General features: G+C 45.2%; 1 protein-coding gene across 1 annotated transcript in view; it reads left to right on the top strand.

Moving 5' to 3' along the window:
* The first annotated feature begins 1938 nt into the window (after positions 1-1938).
* The window catches only part of LOC118386723 (gamma-aminobutyric acid receptor subunit rho-2-like), a 38661-nt gene continuing 17445 nt past the window's right edge, over positions 1939-23154 (top strand). The window contains exons 1-3 of the mRNA XM_035774476.2: positions 1939-2308; positions 9316-9425; positions 13248-13315. Coding sequence (XP_035630369.1) covers positions 2190-2308; positions 9316-9425; positions 13248-13315 — 297 coding nt within the window. The 5' untranslated portion in view covers positions 1939-2189. The remainder of the gene's footprint in view (positions 2309-9315; positions 9426-13247; positions 13316-23154) is intronic.

Below are 23154 nucleotides of genomic sequence, written 5' to 3'. Positions count from 1 at the left end.
ACACCATAACAAGGCTACATACAGGGGGTACAGGTACTGAGTCTGTGTGCGGGGGTACAGGTCAGAGTTGATTTGTACATGTCGGTAGGGGGGAAGTAACTATGAAGCTGTTAAGCAGCCTTTTGGTCCTAGACTTGGTGCTCCGGTACCGCTTGCTGTGCGGTAGCAGAGAAAACAGTCTATGACTGGAGTCTGTCAATGTTATGGGCTTTCCTCTGACACCGCCTTTTATATAGGTCCTGGATTCCAGGAAGCTTAGCCCCGGTGATGTACTGGGCTGTACGCACTATCCTCTGTAGCGCCTTACGGTCAGATGACGAGCAGTTGCCATACCAGGTAGGGATTCAGCCGGTCATGATGCTCTTGATGGTGCAGCTGTAGAACTTTTTGAGGATCTGAGGACCCATGCCAAATCTTTTCGGTCCTGAAAGGGAAAGGTTTGGTCGTGCCCTCTTCATGATTGTTTTGGTGCGTTTGGACCATGATGGATCGTTGGTGATGTGGACACCAAGGAACTTGAAACTCTCGTAGGGATGGTGCCATTTTCAGGTCTCTCCAGAGCTGTTCGATCGGGTTCAAGACCGGGCTCTGGCTGGGCCACTTAAGGACATTCAGAGACGTGTCCCAATGTCACCCCTGCGTTGTCTTGGCTGTGGTCTTAGGGCCGTTGTCCTGTTGGGAGGTGATCCTTCACCCCAGTCTTCATCAAAGGTTCTCTACTCTGCTCTGTTCATCTTTCTCTCGATCCTGACTAGTATCCCAGTCCCTTTCACTGAAAAACATCCCCACAGCATGATGCTGCCACCACCATGCTTCACCGTAGGGATGGTGCCAGGTTTCCTCCAGACGTGACACTTGGCATTCAGGCCAAAGAGTTTAAACTTGGTTTCATCAAACCAGAGAATGTTGTTTCTCATGGTCTGAGAATCCTTTAGGTCCCTTTTGGCAAATTCCAAGCGAGCTGTCGTGCTTTTTACTGAGTGGCTTCCGTCTGGCCACTCTACCATAAAGGCCTGTCCTTCTGGTAGTTTCTCCTATCTCCACAGAGTAACTCTGGAGCTCTGTCAGAGTGACCATCGGGTTCTTGGTTACCTCCCTGATCAAGGTCCTTCTCACCCGATTACTCAGTTTGGCCAGGCGGTCAGTTTTAGGAAGAGTCTTGTTGGTTCCAAACTTCTTCCATTTAAGAATGATGGAGGCCACTGTGTTCTTGGGGACCTTCAATGCTGTTTTGGTACCCTTCCCCAGATCTGTGCCTCTACACCATCCTGTCTCTGCGCTCTACGGACAAGTAGACATTTACTGTCAACTGTGGGACCTTATATAGACAGGTGTGTGCCTTTCCAAATCATGTCCAATCAATTTAATTTAACACAGGTGGACTCTCTTAAGGGTGATCAATGGAAACAGGATGCAACTGAGCTCAGTTTTGAGTCTCAATGGATCTGAATAGTTAAGTAATTAATGTGTTTTTCAGGGGTTTTTGCAAACATTTCTAAAAAAAACTGTTTTCGCTTTGTCATTATGTGGTATTGTGTGTAGATTGAGGAAAACATTTAATTTAATCGATTTTAGAATAGGGCTGCAACAGTAATAAAATGTGGAAAAAGTGAAGCGGTCTGAATACTTTCTGAATGCACTGTATATTAGAATATGCACTTGCTGTTGATGTACTTGATTCCATGCCTGTTATAGTATAGTTACATGCGTAGTGCTTTCTGAGTTGTTACTGAGAGGTTTAATAAGAACAGGCGCCATATATCTACGTTGTGGTTTTTTGACAAGCGCCAGACACCTGTGGGAATCCTTACATCACTTGATCGAGGATTCCCTGTGTCATGTAAACGTCTTCCCACCGTGAAATGGTTGCCAATCAACTTCACACGGACACCCTGGATTGTGGTCATGTCATTATACTGTAGCTAAACAAGAGCTGTTGCTGAAGCTGCGCGCTCGGTGCCTTGGTTTGGAGCGCTTGGAAACCAACCACTGTAGACCGTGGACCAATCAGGGAGCAATAAGCGGGACAAGCCGCTTGGCCTCGTGAACAGTCGTTGTTACTTATTCAACCGGCAAACTGCCTCACTACAATGCTTGGGAACAAAATATGCTACAATGCTCAAACCATTGCGGACGTGGATTAAAGGGATCGCTTCACTCATTCGAAGACTTTTGAGTTTTCACACATAATGCCTTATATTAAGTTTTTGTTCTTACTTTTTTGCTTGATACTTATCGGGGAATGCAGAAAGCACAAAAGTAGGAAAAGGCGGTGGTCCGGGGCGGTGGAATCTTACAAGCATGGCGCGTAAGTACCTGGATACTTACCCTTTTTGAGAGTCCATCCAAATGTGTTTCCATCTTTCACTCTTTCGTTTGCACTTTAAAACAACAGGAGGTCTTCATGCCATCCCCTTTCTTTGTTTCTTTGGTTAAATTTCACACTTGTGGAACCCTACGTTCCGTTTGATGTAGCCTAATACTGGGCTATTTATTCGACCTCATTTTTTACATTGAAAATGATTTATGGCTCGTTTCAGTAATGTTAAACCCGTTATAGTCGTTAACACGGAGACTGTATGCAAATATTAGCCTCCGTGGGGTGGTCTCGACTCGAACACGCACGGTGCCCGTGCGTAAAGACGATCCAGAGCGCAGTGCGCATATGACGGAAGGATGCAATCAATGGATGGACTCTGCATGAGCAGAGATGTCATGAATCATCACTATCTGCAAGTGTGATCATCCATGCCATTCATCTGAACGTTGCATCATTATTCTGCATCGTGCTTCACTGACTTGTGCCGTTCTCCCCTTCAGATGACCAGTGACGTGTTCCGTCATTGTTAATAATCTTATCTGTGAAATGAGACGCGATCCCACTGCGAGACTGTTCAATGACACAAAGCTCTCAAATGCACTTGAAGTAGGCTTCAGTAAGGGCAGAACATGGTTCATGTAATCTGCAAGATTGCACAGATTTAACAATTCCATGGGGACAGTGGATTAATCGGGTTCTCAGGATCCCCTGCTGTATTACAAGTAACTAACTAATTATGTTATTCTTGTATATTTAGTTATAACATGAGACATTTTTGTCCAGTAGACAGTTATAGGATTACAATGACAAATCAACCCCTATAGCATGAAGTGACAGGGGACAATGTGCAGTTCATTATTAACTCTTGTGTTGTCTTAACATTATGTATACTACCCTTGTCTCAAGGGTTTAAAAAAATGACCCACCTTCACTAAACCCCTAAAATAAAGCATCTTAGTTGAATTTTAAACCCCAAATCTATTGTGCATGAAGAAACAATCTCTTCACAATGCAGAACGATTGCATTTAAATCAGTGGACATCACTGGTTTTTATTACAACACACCCTTCATAATAGTTTTTTTTGCTAAAGTAGAGGTTAGTTATTATTATTGATAAAGGTACTGCATAGGTGTAAACATTACTTTTTTTTAGTAAGAGGTAGCACTTGTATAGCCTAAGAAAGTAGCAGATATGTGCAGAACGTAGTTTTGAATGCATTTTATTGAAGGGAAACAATAAGTCTTGAGCTTTTTTGGCAACATAGTGATATGTTCTTATACTGTACAATGAGGAATTCAACTACAAAATACTAGTCTTCTCCCATGTTTTAACCATTGCCCCCGCCCACAAGGTGTATAAACAACAACAAATAAGAATAAAATAAGATAATTGATACAAAAAAAAACTTGATGAATATAAATCAATCAACTGTAATTAGCACATGTAGGACAGTATGCAAGTGTGTGTGCATGGACCTTGCAGATGTATTTCTCCCATGTGCAGCACATAGTATTTGTTTTACAGTCCTTTGGGGGGCAGAATTGGCATCTCCTCTTCTTGCCTGGCCCAGCTGCAGCCTCAGGTGGATCAGGACAAGATTCAGCCCCCTGAACAGCTTTCACAAGCGCTGTAGAAGCTGCTGCATGGGGGACGCGCTCCCTTCTTTGAATGCGTGGGGTTACAAGTGCCTTTCCCAGCTTCTCCAGGAACTCCCTCCTCTTGTTCCGCTTATCAGGCATCCAGGTAGTGTTGATCTTGTTCCATATCACGAAGGCATTGTATGAGGACACATCAATGATGTTATGGAAGATGGGGCCAGCGGGCAGTCATCCTCCTGCAGCTGTAAGTTCCAATAACCTTGCCCAGGTTGTCCACACCTCCTTTGTTGTGGTTGTAGTCCAGGATGATGGCTGGCTTCCTGTCTTCACGATCACGGATCTCAGCTGTTTTGTGCAGTGTGCTCAGGAGGACCACATTCTTGTTCCTCTATGGTAGGTAAGAAACTAGAGTGGTGGTGGGGGTGAAGGCAAACTTTAATGAGAAGGCCTCTCTCCCCCTTGTTTTGAGGGGTGCAGGTGGGAGCTCAGGCTTGTTCTTTTTAACTGTGCCAACCATGGTGATCTTCCTCTTCAGGAGCTGCTGGCTGAGTTCATAAGAGGTGAAGAAATTGTCACACGTGACATTGTGCCTCCTCAATCCATCTGTGACATCAAGCACAACCCACATCCGCTGGTTCCTCTCCAGGCCTCCGGTGGTCGACTTCCCTGTGAAGACTTGCATCTTCCAAACGTAGCCGGATTGTGCGTCAAAAACCACCCATATCTTGATGCCATACTTTGCTGCCTTGCTGGGCAAAAGAGATTACTATCAGTAATTAGTATCAGTGTCACAGAAAACAATCACATAAATCAAAGATATTACAGCAATAAAATGAACAGTGAAATCACTCGCATTACAGATATGAAAATAAAAATGTACCTCTTGAATGGAACCAGTTGCTCCTCCACTGTTCCTTCAGGCCCAGGGTTGTAGAGGTATGGCAGATGCTCCACCCACTTCTCCCAGACTTGCAGGTCTTGACTCATGGTTATCAAATCATAACATTCTTGAGAATGTGTGAAAGACTTTCAGTTGTATCGTGGCATGGGAAATCGCCCTTCCACTCTCTGCATCGCAGAGATCACATGTCGCCTCGCCTCGGGACCTATACACACCCAATGTAGGCACGCAGGTCAATCTCATCCATCCCTTTCCAGTTGTCTCCATATTTACGGAAACCCTCCAAATGCTTTCAAGAAATGTTTATTTTGTCTGAAATGTTTATTTTGCCTGAAATGGTTTTTATTTTGTCTGTGAACTTGAGTCATGTGTGGGGTCGTGGAGTGGAGATGCTGCACATGCACATTAAAGCTTTTGTTTTGTGTGTGTGTGTGTGTGTGTCTTTGGTTTTTGTGGTGTGTAAATAAATGTTATAACTGCCAGGTCAAAAATGACCCTAAGACAATCTTTGTACCCTGGTGGTGTACAGCTTTCATGGAAATATGAACAAAGAAGATGTTTAACTTTTTCTAATGTTGCGGTCACTCTAGGAAAGTCATCCAATTTCAAGTTGAAAAAATATCATTTCGGGGGTTTTCTCTGCTGTTTTACCCTTAAGACAACACAAAGGTTAATTGTGCGAAATCACAAACACCAAGTGTGCATACCTGGATACACTGCAAAGGCTGGCACGGTCTAATTGGTTGTCTGATGGCCTAATTTGCCTCCATTTACTCAATAATTGCAACCCCCTCTATTTTGGGAGAGCCTTGAACAAAAATTTGCACCGACATTTCTAACACACCGGCCCATTCCTTTCCTTGACGCTCCCACACCGGCCCCAACACAGGCCCAATTCTTTCCATGAGGCTCTCATTATTAGCCTAAACCAAATTTTTAGCTACAAACCCAAGTTAGACATGCCCTCTTGGGCTAAAAATGGACCAGCCAATTTGGCATTTGCTTGAAATGCCAAATGGCCAGTCCGCCCCTGCCCTTGAAACTGGTGCAAAATGCCTAAATAGATGGGGGTCTGTTCGGAACTGTCTTCCCTTAACTTTATACCCACAGAACATATAATGTTTACAGAGTATGGAAACAAACTTCCACCCATATTATCCTCAAACAACAAACGTATCATGTGGGTTAGATAAACTCACTTTGACAGCAAAGCATGTTTCTCTTGATTCTCTGAGGGCACATACACCCACACACATTTCAGTTATGCTCATGCAGACAAATGGCCCATAAAACAGCATGGTATGTTACGAATTACAATTCCTATGATATTTTACAATTTAGCGAAATCTACGATATGTTACAACATTTCTAAACATATGAAATGTTACAAATTCTAACATGTTGTGGCTAACATTTGCTAACACACTAAGTAGCAGTAAGTAGTTGCCCAGGATGAGATTTGAACACACAACCTTTAGATTCCTAGACATTTGTATTATATGCCTGCCCGTCAGCCTAACCAACCACCGTCTTTTTGCTTTTACATTAGATAACCTTATATCTTATGTAACCATACCAAACATAACATCATGCTAATTTGGGTGTCCCGGATTGACGTTTACTATGTTACATCTAGTCTATGAGACCAGTCTGGAATGATGCATCGTTTAAACACTAGTAAACCTAAATTCAATCACTATCAGGAAACCTGGCCCAGGAATGTTAACCATAACTTCCATTGCTGTTTCGTCCATTGCGCAACATCCATATCTTGGTTTCAGTATTCCTGCCAATTGATCATATTTTTAAAAAAGTCACACGTGTGTTGTAAAGTCTGTGTTCTTACTCTTATTCATTCTGCGCTCGGTTTCCTGTTAGAGATGGAACCTATAACTGTGGGGCGGCAGGTAGCTTAGTGGTTAGATCTTTGGGCCAGTAATCGAAAGGTTGCTAGATTGAATCCTCGAGCTGACAAGGTCAAAATCTGTCGTTCTGCCCCTGAATAAAGCAGTCCACTGTTCCTAGGCTGTCACTGTAAATAATCATTTGTTTCTTAATTGACTTTAAAAATAAAGCAATGATCCGTCGTATACTCCACACACAGAGATGCGTACAAAGCTCTCCCTCGCCCTCCATTTGGCAAATCTGACCATAATTCCATCCTCCTGATTCCTGCATACAAGCAAAAATTAAAGCAGGAAGCACTAGATCAATAAAAAAGTGGTCAGATGAAGCAGATGCTAAGCTACAGGACTGTTTTGCTAGCACAGACTGGAATATGTTCCGGTGTTCCTCCAATGGCATTGAGGAGTACACCACATCTGTCATTGGCTTCATCAATAAGTGCATCGATGACGTCGTCCCCACCGTGACTGTACGTACATACCCCAACCAGAAGCCATGGATTACAGGCAGCACCCACACTGAGCTAAAGGCTAGAGCTGCCGCTTTCAAGGGGCGGGACTCTAACCCGGAAGCTTATAAAAAAATTATGCTATGCCCTCCGACGAACCATCAAACAGGCAAAGTGTTAATACAGGACTAAGATTGAGTCGTACTAGACCGGCTCTGACGCTCGTTGGATATGGCAGGGCCTGCAAACCATTACAGACTACAAAGGGAAGCACAGCCAGGAGCTGCACAGTGACATGAGACTACCGTATGAGCTAAACTACTTCTATGCTCGCTTCGAGGCAAATAACACTGAAACATGCATGAGAGCACCAGCTGTACTGGAAGACTGTGTGATCACGCTCTCCGCAGCCGATGTGTGTAAGATCTTTAGACAGGTCAATATTCACAAGGCCACAGGGCCAGACGGATTACCATGACGTGTACTGTGAGCATGCGCTGACCAACTTGCAAATGTCTTCACTGACATTTTCAACCTCTCCCTGGCCAAGTCTGTAATACCAACATGTTTTAAGCAGACCACCATAGTGTCTGTGCCCATGAACACTAAGGTAACCTGCCTAACCTAGCCATGAAGTGCTTTGAAAGGCTAGTCATGGCTCACATCAACACCATCATCCCAGAAGCCATAGACAAACTCCAATTTGCATACCGCCCCAACAGATCCACAGATGATGCAGTCTCTATTGCACTCAACACTGCCCTTTCACACCTGGACAAAAGGAGCACCTATGTGAGAATGCTATTCATTGACTACAGAACAGCGTTCAACACCATAGTGCCCTCAATGCTCATCATAAGCTAAGGACCCCGGTACTAAACACCTCCCTTTACAACTGGATCCTGGACTTCCTGACGGGCCGCCCCCCAACACATCCACCACGCTGATCCTCAACACAGGGGCCCCTCAGGGGTGGGTGCTCAGCATCTTCCTGTACTCCCTGTTCACTCATGACTGCATGGCCAGGCACGACTCCAACACCATCATTAAAATTGCCGATGACACAACAGTAGTCGGCCTGATCACTGACAACAACTAGACAGCCTATATGGAGGAGGTCAGACCTGGCCATTTGATGCCAGGACAACAACCTCTCCCTCAATGTGATCAAGACAAAGGAGATGATTGTGGACTACAGGCAAAAGAGGACCGAGCACGCCCCCATTCTCATTGACGGGGCCGCTGTGGAGCAGGTTGAGAGCTTCAAATTCCTTGGAGTCCACATCACCAACAAACTAACATGATCCAAGCACACCATGACAGTCGTGAAGTGGGCATGACAAAACCTATTCCCCTCAGGAGACTGAAAAGATTTGGCATGGGTCCTCAGATCCTCAAAAGGCACCTCCCGATTTACAAATTAAGCACTGAGGTTAGGGATAAGGGGTTAGGGTTAGGGGAAGGGTTAGCTAAAAGGTTTAAGGTTAGGATTAGGTGAAGGGTTAGCAAGTAGGGTAAGCTAACATGCTAAATACCTAAAAAGTAGTTTGTATTTGCTAATTAGCTAAAATTTTACATGATGAGATTCAAACTCACAACCTTTGGGTTGCTAGATGTTCGTGTTACATGCCCATCCCTACCAACCACCATCCTTTTGTTTTTCCCTTAAGTAACCATCTGTCTTATGTTACCATACCCTATGTAACACATCATACTACATTGAGTGTCTTGGATTTACGTACAGAATTATACGAAATGTTCTGGGACCAGGTTGGGAAGGTCTATCGATTGCACATACATGAACGTGATGTCAATATTTAGCCTAATTAAGATTATTAGGCTATCTCGAGTTTTATTTTAAAAATGTAGGCCTATCCATGCTTTGCTTGTTTATAATATTGCTAACATTTTAGGCTATTTATATATTTATTTAACTAGGCAATTCAGTTAAGAACAAATTCTTAACTGAATTGCCCTGTTCCAAATTTGGGCCCAGTCGTAATCTGACTGTTGTGGTTTGAAGGTCATTTTAAAGGTGGTTGGGTGGTTCTCTGTAAGGAGTAAGGACTGGATGGAGACAGATAGCTGTTCTCCACCAATATTTTCAGAAGTAGCCTATTGATTGCCGTTTTCTTTTGCAGTCCCCTGACTGGAAAAAGGATGGTTGATAACACCAAATCTCGCAAATTGAAGACAGACAACCTGCTGCGAGTGGATGACCATGATTTCACCATGAGACCAGCCTTTGCAGGTAAGGACATGGTTCTAAACATCTTGTTGACTGATTTAACAAAAGTAGAATCCAGAGCCCTCTAAACCCGGGAAAGGGGCCCTGATATCACTGTTCAGATCAGGGGTGCAAAACTGTTCCTTGAGGGCCGCAGTGTATGTCTGTTTCCATGTGTGTACTTCCTGTGACCTCTCTGGGAAACCAATGAATGTCTCTGAACTTTAATTAAGTGCCAGTGTGGAACGGAAAAAAACACCAGCAAGCTTGTGGCCCTTGGGGACTGGAGTGGTGCCACTCTGGTTGAAGCATATCCAGCAGAGAACGTACATCTGTGTGAAAAAGTAGTCTCATATCAATACACACAGGAGCTAGTGAGATATGACACTTTGAGAATGAATTCCTCTGTAGCAATCCATTCGGTATCCACACCTGGTTTGACATGTTTGCCAAAGTGTAAGGCAGGTATAGGAGGAGCTTTTGAAATGCATGAAATGGGATGCTGCATATTTCCCTGGTGAATAATGTACTGTATGTAGTGTTACTGAACTTGAGTGGCAGCTCAGACATGAAGAATTTCAAATAGGGGATCCTACATAAAACCCTTCAGTGTATCTGTAAATGGACACACAGACACAGCCTCGTGTCCCGGAATAGAGAGCTTTGGGAGATTCAAATTGTCTGTCTTATACAAACATTATGAAAAGTTGACTTGTGTAAGCCTGTGAAAACTGTCTGTATTAATTTGGGTGGGAGATGTATAGCGGTGGCTAGGTTTTTACTTCCCTAGCTTCAAACGGAAGCAGTCGCACAAGCGAAAGCCTCTTACGCAGCCGCTCCCCGCTCACTGGAGGAATGTTATCTGTGTGACATTGTGGCGTGCCAGCATGAGGTCTCTTTCCAAAACACAATCAGAGACATCCCACTGGGAAGAAGCAACTGCATTGTCCCATTGCACACAATGAACAGCTTTGTGTGGCATCATTTTCACAGAGAGATAAAAGTTAATTGTTTGTTTAGAATTAGGGCTGTGCGAATGTCGTTTTTTTTTCTTCCAGAGACAACAAGTATGTGAGGTTTTGCATTATGCATACAGTGCTCTGCCGGTGGGAAGGCCTTTATGGGGATAAGGCTGTAAATATCCCCAGTATGAATGTTAGAGCTGTTCCCATGTGTTTCAGGTTATGACTGTAGGGAACCCCTGCTGCTCAATTACCATTTAAACTTTTATAAATAGCAGAGAAAAGGAGATTCACTTTTATTTCCATGCCAGTTGTCTGCACAAAACTACCACGAATATTCCATTCTGTGGATCCTTGGAGGTTTGGTTTCTGGCTGGTTTCTGTTTGAAAATCCACCGTCTAAACAACGTTCGGATACGGAGACATGGAGATTTGCTGTTGCAGTGAATGTCATATTTGTCACACAGTACAGCAAGTTCAAATGTCCCGGGTTTACCGATAAACATAAGTATAAAAACAAAGAATTTTAATCATCTCCCATTGGGTAGAAAACACCATCCGAGGCGTGTAAAGACCTGTCCATGGCTTTAATTTGACGTTCTAGCTTTTTAAAAATGTTTTTATGTGAAATAGATGAAAGGGCTCCCCCCCCCCCCATTCAGCATTCATGTCATGTCTATTTAAGGTCTTATGACAGATTTGGTGATCTTTCCTGATATGCTGGTATTTTACGGGAAGGTTACATCATTTTGCTGTGCAGAGATTCGGATAGCTAGCGGTTGTCCTGTGTATGAGAAAATAGACTGATGAAATGCTGCTGATCAACTGATTTGCCATGGGGGGGGGTTCTGTGTCTTTGAAGTCTTTATGCTGGCTGAGGAATAGCTTCCTCTGTCATGTTGACTTCTAACAGAGACATTCTTGATGACTCAATGAATCCGCACAGAACATAGATTTTTCTACTTGTGTGCTCCACTGACAACTGTTTACCAGACCATACTAAGGACCCACTCTATGAAGAGACTGAGTAGTTCAGACAATTTCAGATGACATTCTCGATCACACAGAGCTGTGATCTGATCAGTTAATGATACATTGTATGGCTCTGATTGAACATTTCAGATTTGCATCATCAGAATATGTTTTAAGAGAGCTTTAGCAATCAAGTAACTGCTAGGGGGAACAGGGAAACTGATATGAATTTAAGTAAAAGGTCAAACACACAGTGCTCCGTCCTCTGAACATGACCCCATAACGACCCATAATGATTGTTCTCAGCAGTGGTCTTTTTACAAGATCACATCTCCCACAGCCTCTACAAAATAACCAGTGGCTCCGCAAAGGCAGGAGGAGCAGATGGAGAGAGCACATGTAATCACTATGAATGAAAGATTTAAAAAAAATCTTAAATAACAGCCCAATCCCCGCTAGCATGATCTATTACAGGGGTAGAGGCTGTGGGAGGCCTTTCTCCCAGCAGCTGGCAGCATTGTCCGCACAGGTGCTGGGAGGGGAGCTGGTGCCTGGGTTCCAGTTTAGGATCTGATGGATGGCATATGGTGTGAGCGAGGGATGACAGCGCACCCAGCTGGCACAAGGCGAGGAGTTAATATCCTCTCTTCCAGGCAACAGGCGAGGGAAGGCTGAGTGAAAGGAGGCTTTAGTTACTAGTGATTACATGAGGGTTCAGAGGCTGGTACTACAGCAGCTAGCGCAGATTATAAACTGGGTGGCTCGAGCCCTGAATGCTGATTGGCTGATAGCCGTGGTATATCAGACCGTATACCACGGGTATGACAAAACATCTATTTTTACTGCTCTAATTACGTTGGTAACCAGTTTATAATAGCAATAAGGCACCTCAGGATTTGTGGTATGTGGCCAATGTACCACGGCTAAGGGCTGTGTCCAGGCACTCCGCGATGTGTCGTGCCCAAGCACAGCCATTAACCGTGGTATATTGGTCATATACCACACCCCCTTGGGCCTTGCTAAATTATTCAATGGCAGGCGATCAGGACATTACCCACAATGCATAACACAAAAATATGTATTATGCATTACTTGTGCTTCTTATGTGAACCTTTAACATCGAATGGATGAAACTGTGTGCCATATAATTGCATATAGAACTGATTCATAGAATGTATGTGCTGTGAAAATAAACATGACCTTATATGGAGTTATTTGGATTCAATATCCTCGCAAATCCTAAAATCTAACCCAAATCTATCACTCATGACTCATCCACTTCAATCAAATGAATACTTCAACACGAGTGTGTGGTATTGCCCTCAATACTGAAACGAAAGGGTTTTTAAAAAATGAGCTGAAGATATCTGTAGCTGTAATACCGTGTAATGCCAAATCTTTCTGGGATTGTGGTATAGTGATGAAAGGAAAAGTAAACTACTAGACATAACAAGGAAGAAGTATGGAGAAAATATCAGCGCGAGCAAGTTAAGACGTAATCTTAGACAGATAATCTTTCTTTTTTTTAATCGACACTAGTGCAGTAGAATAGTGCTGCACAGTTTTCACATTTTGTGGTGTTTGTCTGAAATGTTGACACGTTCAATGTATTTTTCTACTGATCTACACAGCCTACTTCACAGGGTAACAATTGAAAGTGTCAACATTTCAGACTCAACACAACAACATTTGACAACTGTGCAGGGGTTCACATACCTTTTTTTACTGCACTGTATATCTACCAAGAGAAAGTAGAATTCTTCTGTTTCACACTAGCTTACCCTAAATCGTGTTATGTGATTATGGCCACTCTCAAGGGGAAACTGTCTTTCCACCTGAAACCGAATCCTTGACTCAGAAATATAATAATAAGAAGGAAAATAATCTCGTTCTTGTGACTGTTGTTTTGCAGGCCCTGCTGTCCCTGTAGGGGTGGATGTTCAGGTGGAGAGTTTGGACAGTATATCAGAGGTGGACATGGTAAGTGAATTGATAATCATACAAACATGAAAACTTTGTAACATTTCAATGAAGTCAACTTTAACCGTTATTATTACAGATCAGTGGAACATTTGAAGAGGTCTTTGTGATACGGCGTTTCAATTCTACAACTGCTGAACGCAATGGGTAGGGATGCTGGCCATTCCTATAACAAATAAAGAGACACCCGTCAGTGTTAAATAAAAGTATTTTAGAGTCGGTAACATCAATGATTGTGCAGCCCACCACTTCCATTGAACCAAAGAAAATGAACCTATCCTTCACAATCTGCTAATAAGTAAATACGACTGTGGAGCTGTTTTGGGAGGGGGGCACTGTTTTGGGAGGGGGAGCACTGTTTTGGGAGGGGGAGCACTGTTTTGGGAGGGGGAGCACTGTTTTGGGAGGGGGGACACTGTTTTGGGAGGGGGACACTGTTTTGGGAGGGGGGGACACTGTTTTGGAAGGGGGAGCACTGTTTTGGGAGGGGGAGCACTGTTTTGGGAGGGGGGAGCACTGTTTTGGGAGGGGGTGGAGCACTGTTTTGGGAGGGGGTGAACACTGTTTTGGGAGGGGGGACACTGTTTTGGGAGGGGGAACACTGTTTTGGGAGGGGGACACTGTTTTGGGAGGGGGAACACTGTTTTGGGAGGGGGAGCACTGTTTTGGGAGGGGGAGCACTGTTTTGGGAGGGGGTGAACACTGTTTTGGGAGGGGGAGCACTGTTTTGGGAGGGGGAGCACTGTTTTGGGAGGGGGGAGCACTGTTTTGGGAGGGGGGCACTGTTTTGGGAGGGGGGCACTGTTTTGGAGCTGATGAACTCAAATGAATTATATTGGTCATGCTTCTTAATCTCGTATTCTCAGATAATCCAAATAATAGGAGCACAGTGCTAAAAACAATGTTTTGTCTTCAAAAGGACCTTGCAAATGACCTTGCACATGTTCCACCACAGTAATATAATTACAAGGGCCCGCTGTCCTAAGCTATAAATTGGAGCCAAACTGCCATCCTGATGTCCTGTAAGCCTCTATGTGAGCATTTCAATGTTTGTATATAATTGTATTAAAATAGACTGGGCAAATTATTGCTTTCAGACTATGACTGTCCTTAATGCCAGACTGATGGAGGACAAAGGTTCAGTCATCCGTATCAACCATTTTAATATCATTATGCAATGTTACAGTGGACTAATATTTGTTGAATGTGTCCAAATGTGATGTTATACACACGTTGTATGTAACGACAAAGGTCCTGATTACTTCATTGGTGCCATTATTTCAAGTTGTATTATTACTGATCTAATACATAGTGTAATGCTGTGAAGTGAATGAAAAAGGGGAGGATCTGCTGTGGTGGATGCAGTGGCGTAGTCGGCATGAAATAGACCCTTTTGCCTTTTTGCAACATATACAGATCAAGAGGCAGAGAGGAAGGGAAAGGATATGTGTGACCAATGCAACCTCTAACCCAGAGCTGTCATGACTGTATGTGTCTCATCATCACTAATGTCAACTCTGACTGCCCTCTCTGGACATAATATGACATAATATGTCCCCTGCTCATACTAGGGACATACACTGAGTGTACAAAACATTAGGAAAACCTGCTCTTTCTTTGACAGACTGACCAGGTGAATCCAGGTGAAAGCTATAATCCCTTATTGACGTCACTTGTTAAATCCACTTAAAAAAGTGTAGATGAAGGGGAGGAGACAGGTTAAAGATGGATGTTTATGCCTTTAGACAATTGAGACAGGGATTGTGTTTGTGTGCCATTCAGAGGGTGAATGGGCAAGACAAAAAATATAAGTGCCTTTGAACTGGGTACGGTAGTAGGTGCCAGGAACACTGGTTGGAGGGTGTCAAGAACTGCAATTCTGCTTTTCCCTTGTGTATCAAGAATGGTTCACCACCCAAAGGACATCCAGCCAAATTGACACAACTGTGGGAATCACTGAAGTCAACATGGGCCAGCATCCCTGTCGGAACACTTTCGACACCCTGTAGAGTCCCATGTCCCAACGAATTGAGGCTGTTCTCAGGGCAAATGTTAAGCGCAAACTTGAACGTTGTGTAAATTCTGTGCAACGTCCAGTGCGCATTTACTGTGAACACTGAGACTGTACCCACTTTAAGTTAGTTTTAACAGTGGCTATATAGGCTACTGTGGCTATTTGATCATAATGTAGGCTTACCAGGTCCTCCCGGGTGGCGCAGTGGTCTAAGGCGCTTCATTGCCGTGCTAGCTGTGCCACCAGAGACTGGGTTCGATCCCAGGCTCTGTCGCAGCCGGCCGCGACCGGGAGGTCCACGGGGCGACGCACAATTGGCCTAGCGTCGTCCTGGTTAGGGAGGGTTTGGCCGGTAGGGATATCATTGTCTCATCGCGTACTAGTGACTCCTGTGGCGGGCCGGGCGCAGTGCACGCTAACCAGGTCGCCAGGTGCACGGTGTTTCCTTCGACACATTGGTGCGGCTGGCTTCCGGGTTGGATGCGCGCTGTGTTAAGAAGCAGTGCTGCTTGGTTGTGTTTCGGAGGACGCATGGCTTTCGACCTTCGTCTCTCCCGAGCCCGTACGGGAGTTGTAACGATGAGACAAGATAGTAGCTACTAAACAATTGGATACCATGAAATTGGGGAGAAAAAGGGGGTAAAATTAAAAAATAATAATAATAATAATAATAATAATGTAGGCCAAGATTGAACTCTTTGTGGCCTACCATCAAAAACAATGGAGAAAATTCATCCCATAACATATTAAAATGGAAATAGCTGTTCTATCATTAAGCCTACAGTAGCAGCCGATTTGTGTTGTTCAATGTAGACCTACATTCCATGACACTTTTGAAAAAAACTTGACATCAACCTGTTTATTCACTTGGTGACTGAAAATGCTGTTGTGTTGTTTGATGCAAGAAACCACTTGTGCTACCCTCTGCCTATTGGCTACTTAGCTTATTCAAGCCTGTCTCAAAATACACACTGCCCCTTTAAGACAACAAAAAAGCTCTTTACCCGACTCGCTTTTCAAAGATATCCAGAAATGTACATGTTTTGTGCTCTTGGCTACATGCAGCTCTGGCTTTGATCTCAAAACAAGCGCGTCTACTCACGACTGCTCATGCTGTAAGCACAATCCAGTTCAAAGTAATTGGCACAGATCCATATACAGTGCATTTGGAAAGTATTCCGACCCTTTGACTTTTTCCACATTTTGTTATTTTATAAAGCCTTATTCAAAAATTGATCAAATTCTTTCTACACACAATACCCCATAATGACAAAATAAAAACAGGTTTAGACATTTTAGCAAATGTATTAAAAATAAAAACTGAAATATAGTATTTATTTAAGTATTCAGAGCCTTTACTCAGTACTTTGTTGTAGCACCTATGGCAGCGATTACAGCCTTGAGTCTTCTTGGGTAAGACGCTACACCTGTATTTGGGGAGTTTCTCCCATTCTTCTCTTCAGATCATCTCAAGCTCTGTCAGGTTGGATGGGGAGCATCGCTGAAAAGCTATTTTCAGGTCTCTCCAGAGATGTTCGACTGGGTTCAAGTCTGGGCTCTGCCTGGGCCACTCAAGAACATTCAGAGACTTGTCCCGAAGTCACAGCTGCGTTGTCTTGGCTGTGTGCTTAGGGTCGTTGTCCTGTTGGAAGGTGAACCTTCACCCCAGTCTGAGGTCCTGAGCGCTCAGGACCTTTCATCAAGGATCTCTCTGTACTTTGCTTCGTTCATCTAGTCTCCCAGTCCCTGCTGCTGAAAAACATCCCTGCAGTATGATGCTGCCACCACCAGCCTTCACCTAAGGGATGGTGCCAGGTTTCCTCCACATGTGACGCTTGACATTCAGGGCAAAGAGTTCAATCTTGGTTTCATCAGACTCATGGTCAGAGCCCTTTAGGTGCCTTTTGGCAAACTCCACGCAGGCTGTCGTGGCTTTTACTAAGGAGTGGCTTCCGTCAGGCCACTCTACCATAAAGGCCTGATTGGTGGTGCTGCACAGATGGTTGTCCTTCTTGAAGGTTCTCCCATCTCCACAGAGGAACTATGGAATTGGAATCAATGGAATTTACCACAGGTGGACTCCAATCAAGTTGTAGAAACATCTCAAGGATGATCAGTGGAAACATGGTGCACCTGAGCTCAATTTCGGTGTCATATCAAAGGGTCTGAAAAATGTAGAATAAAGTTTTAACAAAACAAAATCTGGAAAAAGTCAAGGGGCCTGAATACTTTCCAAATGCACTGTATCGTGTCTGTGACTATCATTAAATGTGAAGACTGTTATTTTATCAAATTCATTCTCTATGTGTAATTATTATTACGTGATTAAACTAATAATGTAAACTTTAATTAATTTGGAAGTCGGGGCACCATGGGAAAATGTTTTTAGAGTCTCTATTTCCAGAATCGACTCTTCAGATATTTTCACATCTTATCAAGAATAGAACTACTGCACTCAACAACCCGGTCGCATTCCGCTTCGCTCCACAGGTAGTATCACATTTTCATTTCATTTCATTACAGCACAACGGTTTGATTTGTTTGATCGTAGCTAGCTACATAGCTAGCTACATAGCCGTCTTTGTATCAAAGATAATGGTGTAGTCCAGAGCGATTTTCTAGGTTAGCTAGCCAGCTATTGTCGTTCTTTTAACGCAACGTAACGTAATCAACACTGCTAGCTAGCCAGCTAGCCCCCGAATAGCAGCACTGTAGAAACTATTACACTCAACGGAACGACTTGATTAGTGTAGTGTCAACAACGCAGCCACTGCCAGCTAGCCTACAAAGTCAACAACGCAGCCACTGCCAGCTAGCCTACTTCAGCAGTACTGTATCATTTTAATCATTTTAGTCAATAAGATTCTTGCTACGTAAGCGTAACTTTCTGAACATTCGAGACGTGTAGTCCACTTGTCATTCAATCTCCTTGCATTAGCGTAGCCTCTTCTGTAGCCTGTCAACTATGTGTCTGTCTATCCCTGTTCTCTCCTCTCTGCACAGACCATACAAACGCTCCACACCGCGTGGCCGCGGCCACCCTAATCTGGTGGTCCCAGCGCGCACGACCCACGTGGAGTTCCAGGTCTCCGGTAGCCTCTGGAACTGCCGATCTGCGGCCAACAAGGCAGAGTTCATCTCAGCCTATGCCTCCCTCCAGTCCCTCGACTTCTTGGCACTGACGGAAACATGGATCACCACAGATAACACTGCTACTCCTACTGCTCTCTCTTCGTCCGCCCACGTGTTCTCGCACACCCCGCAAGCTTCTGGTCAGCGGGGTGGTGGCACCGGGATCCTCATCTCTCCCAAGTGGTCATTCTCTCTTTCTCCCCTTACCCATCTGTCTATCGCCTCCTTTGAATTCCATGCTGTCACAGTTACCAGCCCTTTCAAGCTTAACATCCTTATCATTTATCGCCCTCCAGGTCCCCTCGGAGAGTTCATCAATGAGCTTGATGCCTTGATAAGCTCCTTTCCTGAGGACGGCTCACCTCTCACAGTTCTGGGCGACTTTAACCTCCCCACGTCTACCTTTGACTCATTCCTCTCTGCCTCCTTTTTCCACTCCTCTCCTCTTTTGACCTCACCCTCTCACCTTCCCCACCTACTCACAAGGCAGGCAATACGCTCGACCTCATCTTTACTAGATGCTGTTCTTCCACTAACCTCATTGCAACTCCCTCCAAGTCTCCGACCACTACCTTGTATCCTTTTCCCTCTCGCTCTCATCCAACACTTCCCACACTGCCCCTACTCGGATGGTATCGCGCCGTCCCAACCTTCGCTCTCTCTCCCCCGCTACTCTCTCCTCTTCCATCCTATCATCTCTTCCCTCTGCTCAAACCTTCTCCAACCTATCTCCTGATTCTGCCTCCTCAACCCTCCTCTCCTCCCTTTCTGCATCATTTGACTCTCTATGTCCCCTATCCTCCAGGCCGGCTCGGTCCTCCCCTCCCGCTCCGTGGCTCGACGACTCATTGCGAGCTCACAGAACAGGGCTCCGGGCAGCCGAGCGGAAATGGAGGAAAACTCGCCTCCCTGCGGACCTGGCATCCTTTCACTCCCTCCTCTCTACATTTTCCTCCTCTGTCTCTGCTGCTAAAGCCACTTTCTACCACTCTAAATTCCAAGCATCTGCCTCTAACCCTAGGAAGCTCTTTGCCACCTTCTCCTCCCTCCTGAATCCTCCTCCCCCTCCCCCCTCCTCCCTCTCTGCAGATGACTTCGTCAACCATTTTGAAAAGAAGGTCGACGACATCCGATCCTCGTTTGCTATGTCAAATGACACCGCTGGTTCTGCTCACACTGCCCTACCCTATGCTCTGACCTCTTTCTCCCCTCTCTCTCTAGATGAAATCTCGCGTCTTGTGACGGCCGGCCGCCCAACAACCTGCCCGCTTGACCCTATCCCCTCCTCTCTTCTCCAGACCATTTCCGGAGACCTTCTCCCTTACCTCACCTCGCTCATCAACTCATCCCTGACCGCTGGCTACGTCCCTTCCGTCCTCAAAAGAGCGAGAGTTGCACCCCTTCTGAAAAAACCTACACTCGATCCCTCCGATGTCAACAACTACAGACCAGTATCCCTTCTTTCTTTTCTCTCCAAAACTCTTGAACGTGCCGTCCTTGGCCAGCTCTCCCGCTATCTCTCTCAGAATGACCTTCTTGATCCAAATCAGTCAGGTTTCAAGACTAGTCATTCAACTGAGACTGCTCTTCTCTGTATCACGGAGGCGCTCCGCACTGCTAAAGCTAACTCTCTCTCCTCTGCTCTCATCCTTCTAGACCTATCGGCTGCCTTCGATACTGTGAACCATCAGATCCTCCTCTCCACCCTCTCCGAGTTGGGCATCTCCGGCGCGGCCCACGCTTGGATTGCGTCCTACCTGACAGGTCGCTCCTACCAGGTGGCGCGGCGAGAATCTGTCTCCTCACCACGCGCTCTCACCACTGGTGTCCCCCAGGGCTCTGTTCTAGGCCCTCTCCTATTCTCGCTATACACCAAGTCACTTGGCTCTGTCATAACCTCACATGGTCTCTCCTATCATTGCTATGCAGACGACACACAATTAATCTTCTCCTTTCCCCCTTCTGATGACCAGGTGGCGAATCGCATCTCTGCATGTCTGGCAGACATATCAGTGTGGATGACGGATCACCACCTCAAGCTGAACCTCGGCAAGACGGAGCTGCTCTTCCTCCCGGGAAGGACTGCCCGTTCCATGATCTCGCCATCACGGTTGACAACTCCATTGTGTCCTCCTCCCAGAGCGCTAAGAACCTTGGCGTGATCCTGGACAACACCCTGTCGTTCTCAACTAACATCAAGGCGGTGGCCCGTTCCTGTAGGTTCATGCTCTACAACATCCGCAGAGTACGACCCTGCCTCACACAGGAAGCGGCGCAGGTCCTAATCCAGGCACTTGTCATCTCCGTCTGGATTACTGCAACTCGCTGTTGGCTGGGCTCCCTGCCTGTGCCATTAAACCCCTACAACTCATCCAGAACGCCGCAGCCCGTCTGGTGTTCAACCTTCCCAAGTTCTCTCACGTCACCCCGCTCCTCCGCTCTCTCCACTGGCTTCCAGTTGAAGCTCGCATCCGCTACAAGACCATGGTGCTTGCCTACGGAGCTGTGAGGGGAACGGCACCTCAGTACCTCCAGGCTCTGATCAGGCCCTACACCCAAACAAGGGCACTGCGTTCATCCACCTCTGGCCTGCTCGCCTCCCTACCACTGAGGAAGTACAGTTCCTGCTCTGGCCCCCCAATGGTGGAACAAACTCCTTCACGACGCCAGGACAGCGGAGTCAATCACCACCTTCCGGAGACACCTGAAACCCCACCTCTTTAAGGAATACCTAGGATAGGATAAAGTAATCCTTCTCACCCCCCCCCCCTTAAAAGATTTAGATGCACTATTGTAAAGTGGCTGTTCCACTGGATGTCATAAGGTGAATGCACCAATTTGTAAGTCGCTCTGGATAAGAGCGTCTGCTAAATGACTTAAATGTAAATGTAATGTAAATGTATCAATAAGTCTTCTGTTTATGAATTATTCATTGTTACCTCATTAATCTAATTCCAAACATTGTACAATTCTTAGTTATCTGCACGAACCCTGGTTTCCATAATGAATCAGCTATAAACAAATTGTCTTAATTATTTATTTACTAACTAACTAAATAATCACACAGCATTACATTTCAAACAAACAGTAGATAATGATTACTAACAATGATAGAAAAGTTCCTAGTGGGCTAAGCTGATATGACAGCATGTTAGTCAACGGAAATTGGTGGGGACTGAGAAAGAGCGTGAAAGACTAAATGGATTCACTACACACAGTCCATAATTCTATTCATTGAAATGCTAATCCTTTGCACATGAACGGCCACTCATTAGAGAATAACTGCAATGTTTATATATTTACGCCTGTATGTCGTTGTCTTCTCTGTTGAAATCCTTGATTGTCCTGTAGGGTTCATCAGAGTCTCTGGTTAACTTTCCTAGAAGTCACTATGTCTTTCGTGGTTGTAGGTAGTTAGACTGGATACTTCAGAGTAACATTCAGAAATATTCTCATAGAATAGTGGATTCGGCGGTTGTCGGTATTCTCATTCTAGGTTTACGTCATTTCTAGCTGCAGACAAGTAATTTGTGTCGTCTAGAATTTCTCCCTTATTATTAGTGATCGATAGTCTCAGAGTTGAACCATTTCCAGTCGTGTCGCCAACTACCTGCGGTCTGGTTTAATGGCCTATAGAGTTCTAGCCATTCCAATGTGGGGACGACGTTCTCTGACTACAAAGCATTACATGGGCTTGCTACTACCTATCTCTCTGATTTGGTCCTGCCGTACATACCTACACGTACGCTACGGTCACAAGACGCAGGCCTCCTAATTGTCCCTAGAATTTCTAAGCAAACTGCTGGAGGCAGGGCTTTCTCCTATAGAGCTCCATTTTTATGGAACGGTCTGCCTACCCATGTCAGAGACGCAAACTCAGTCTCAACCTTTAAGTCTTTACTGAAGACTCATCTCTTCAGTGGGTCGTATGATTGAGTGTAGTGTGGCCCAGGAGTGGGAAGGTGAACGGAAAGGCTCTGGAGCAACGAACTGCCCTTGCTGTCTCTGCCTGGCCGGTTCCCCTCTTTCCACTGGGATTCTCTGCCTCTAACCCTATTACAGGGGCTGAGTCACTGGCTTACTGGGGCTCTCTCATGCCGTCCCTGGAAGGGGTGCGTCACCTGAGTGGGTTGATTCACTGATGTGGTCATCCTGTCTGGGTTGGCACCCCCCCTTGGGTTGTGCCATGGCGGAGATCTTTGTGGGCTATACTCAGCCTTGTCTCAGGATGGTAAGATGGTGGTTGAAGATATCCCTTTAGTGGTGAGGGGGCTGTGCTTTGGCAAAGTGGGTGGGGTTATATCCTTCCTGTTTGGCCCTGTCCGGGGGTGTCCTCGGATGGGGCCACAGTGTCTCCTGACCCCTCCTGTCTCAGCCACCATTTATGCTGCAGTAGTTTATGTAGTTTATGTGTCGGGGGGCTAGAGTCAGTTTGTTATATCTGGAGTACTTCTCCTGTCCTATTCGGTGTCCTGTGTGAATCTAAGTGTGCGTTCTCTAATTCTCTCCTCTCTTTCTTTCTCTCTCTCGGAGGACCTGAGCCTAGGACCATGCTCCAGGACTACCTGACATGATGACTCCTTGCTGTCCCCAATCCACCTGGCCGTGCTGCTGCTCCAGTTTCAACTGTTCTGCCTTATTATTATTCGACCATGCTGGTCATTTATGAACATTTGAACATCTTGGCCATGTT

This window comes from Oncorhynchus keta, chromosome 8 (genome assembly GCF_023373465.1).
Source record: "Oncorhynchus keta strain PuntledgeMale-10-30-2019 chromosome 8, Oket_V2, whole genome shotgun sequence".
NCBI classification, from domain to species: domain Eukaryota; kingdom Metazoa; phylum Chordata; class Actinopteri; order Salmoniformes; family Salmonidae; genus Oncorhynchus; species Oncorhynchus keta.
This window is presented reverse-complemented; position numbering and strand designations above follow the sequence as displayed.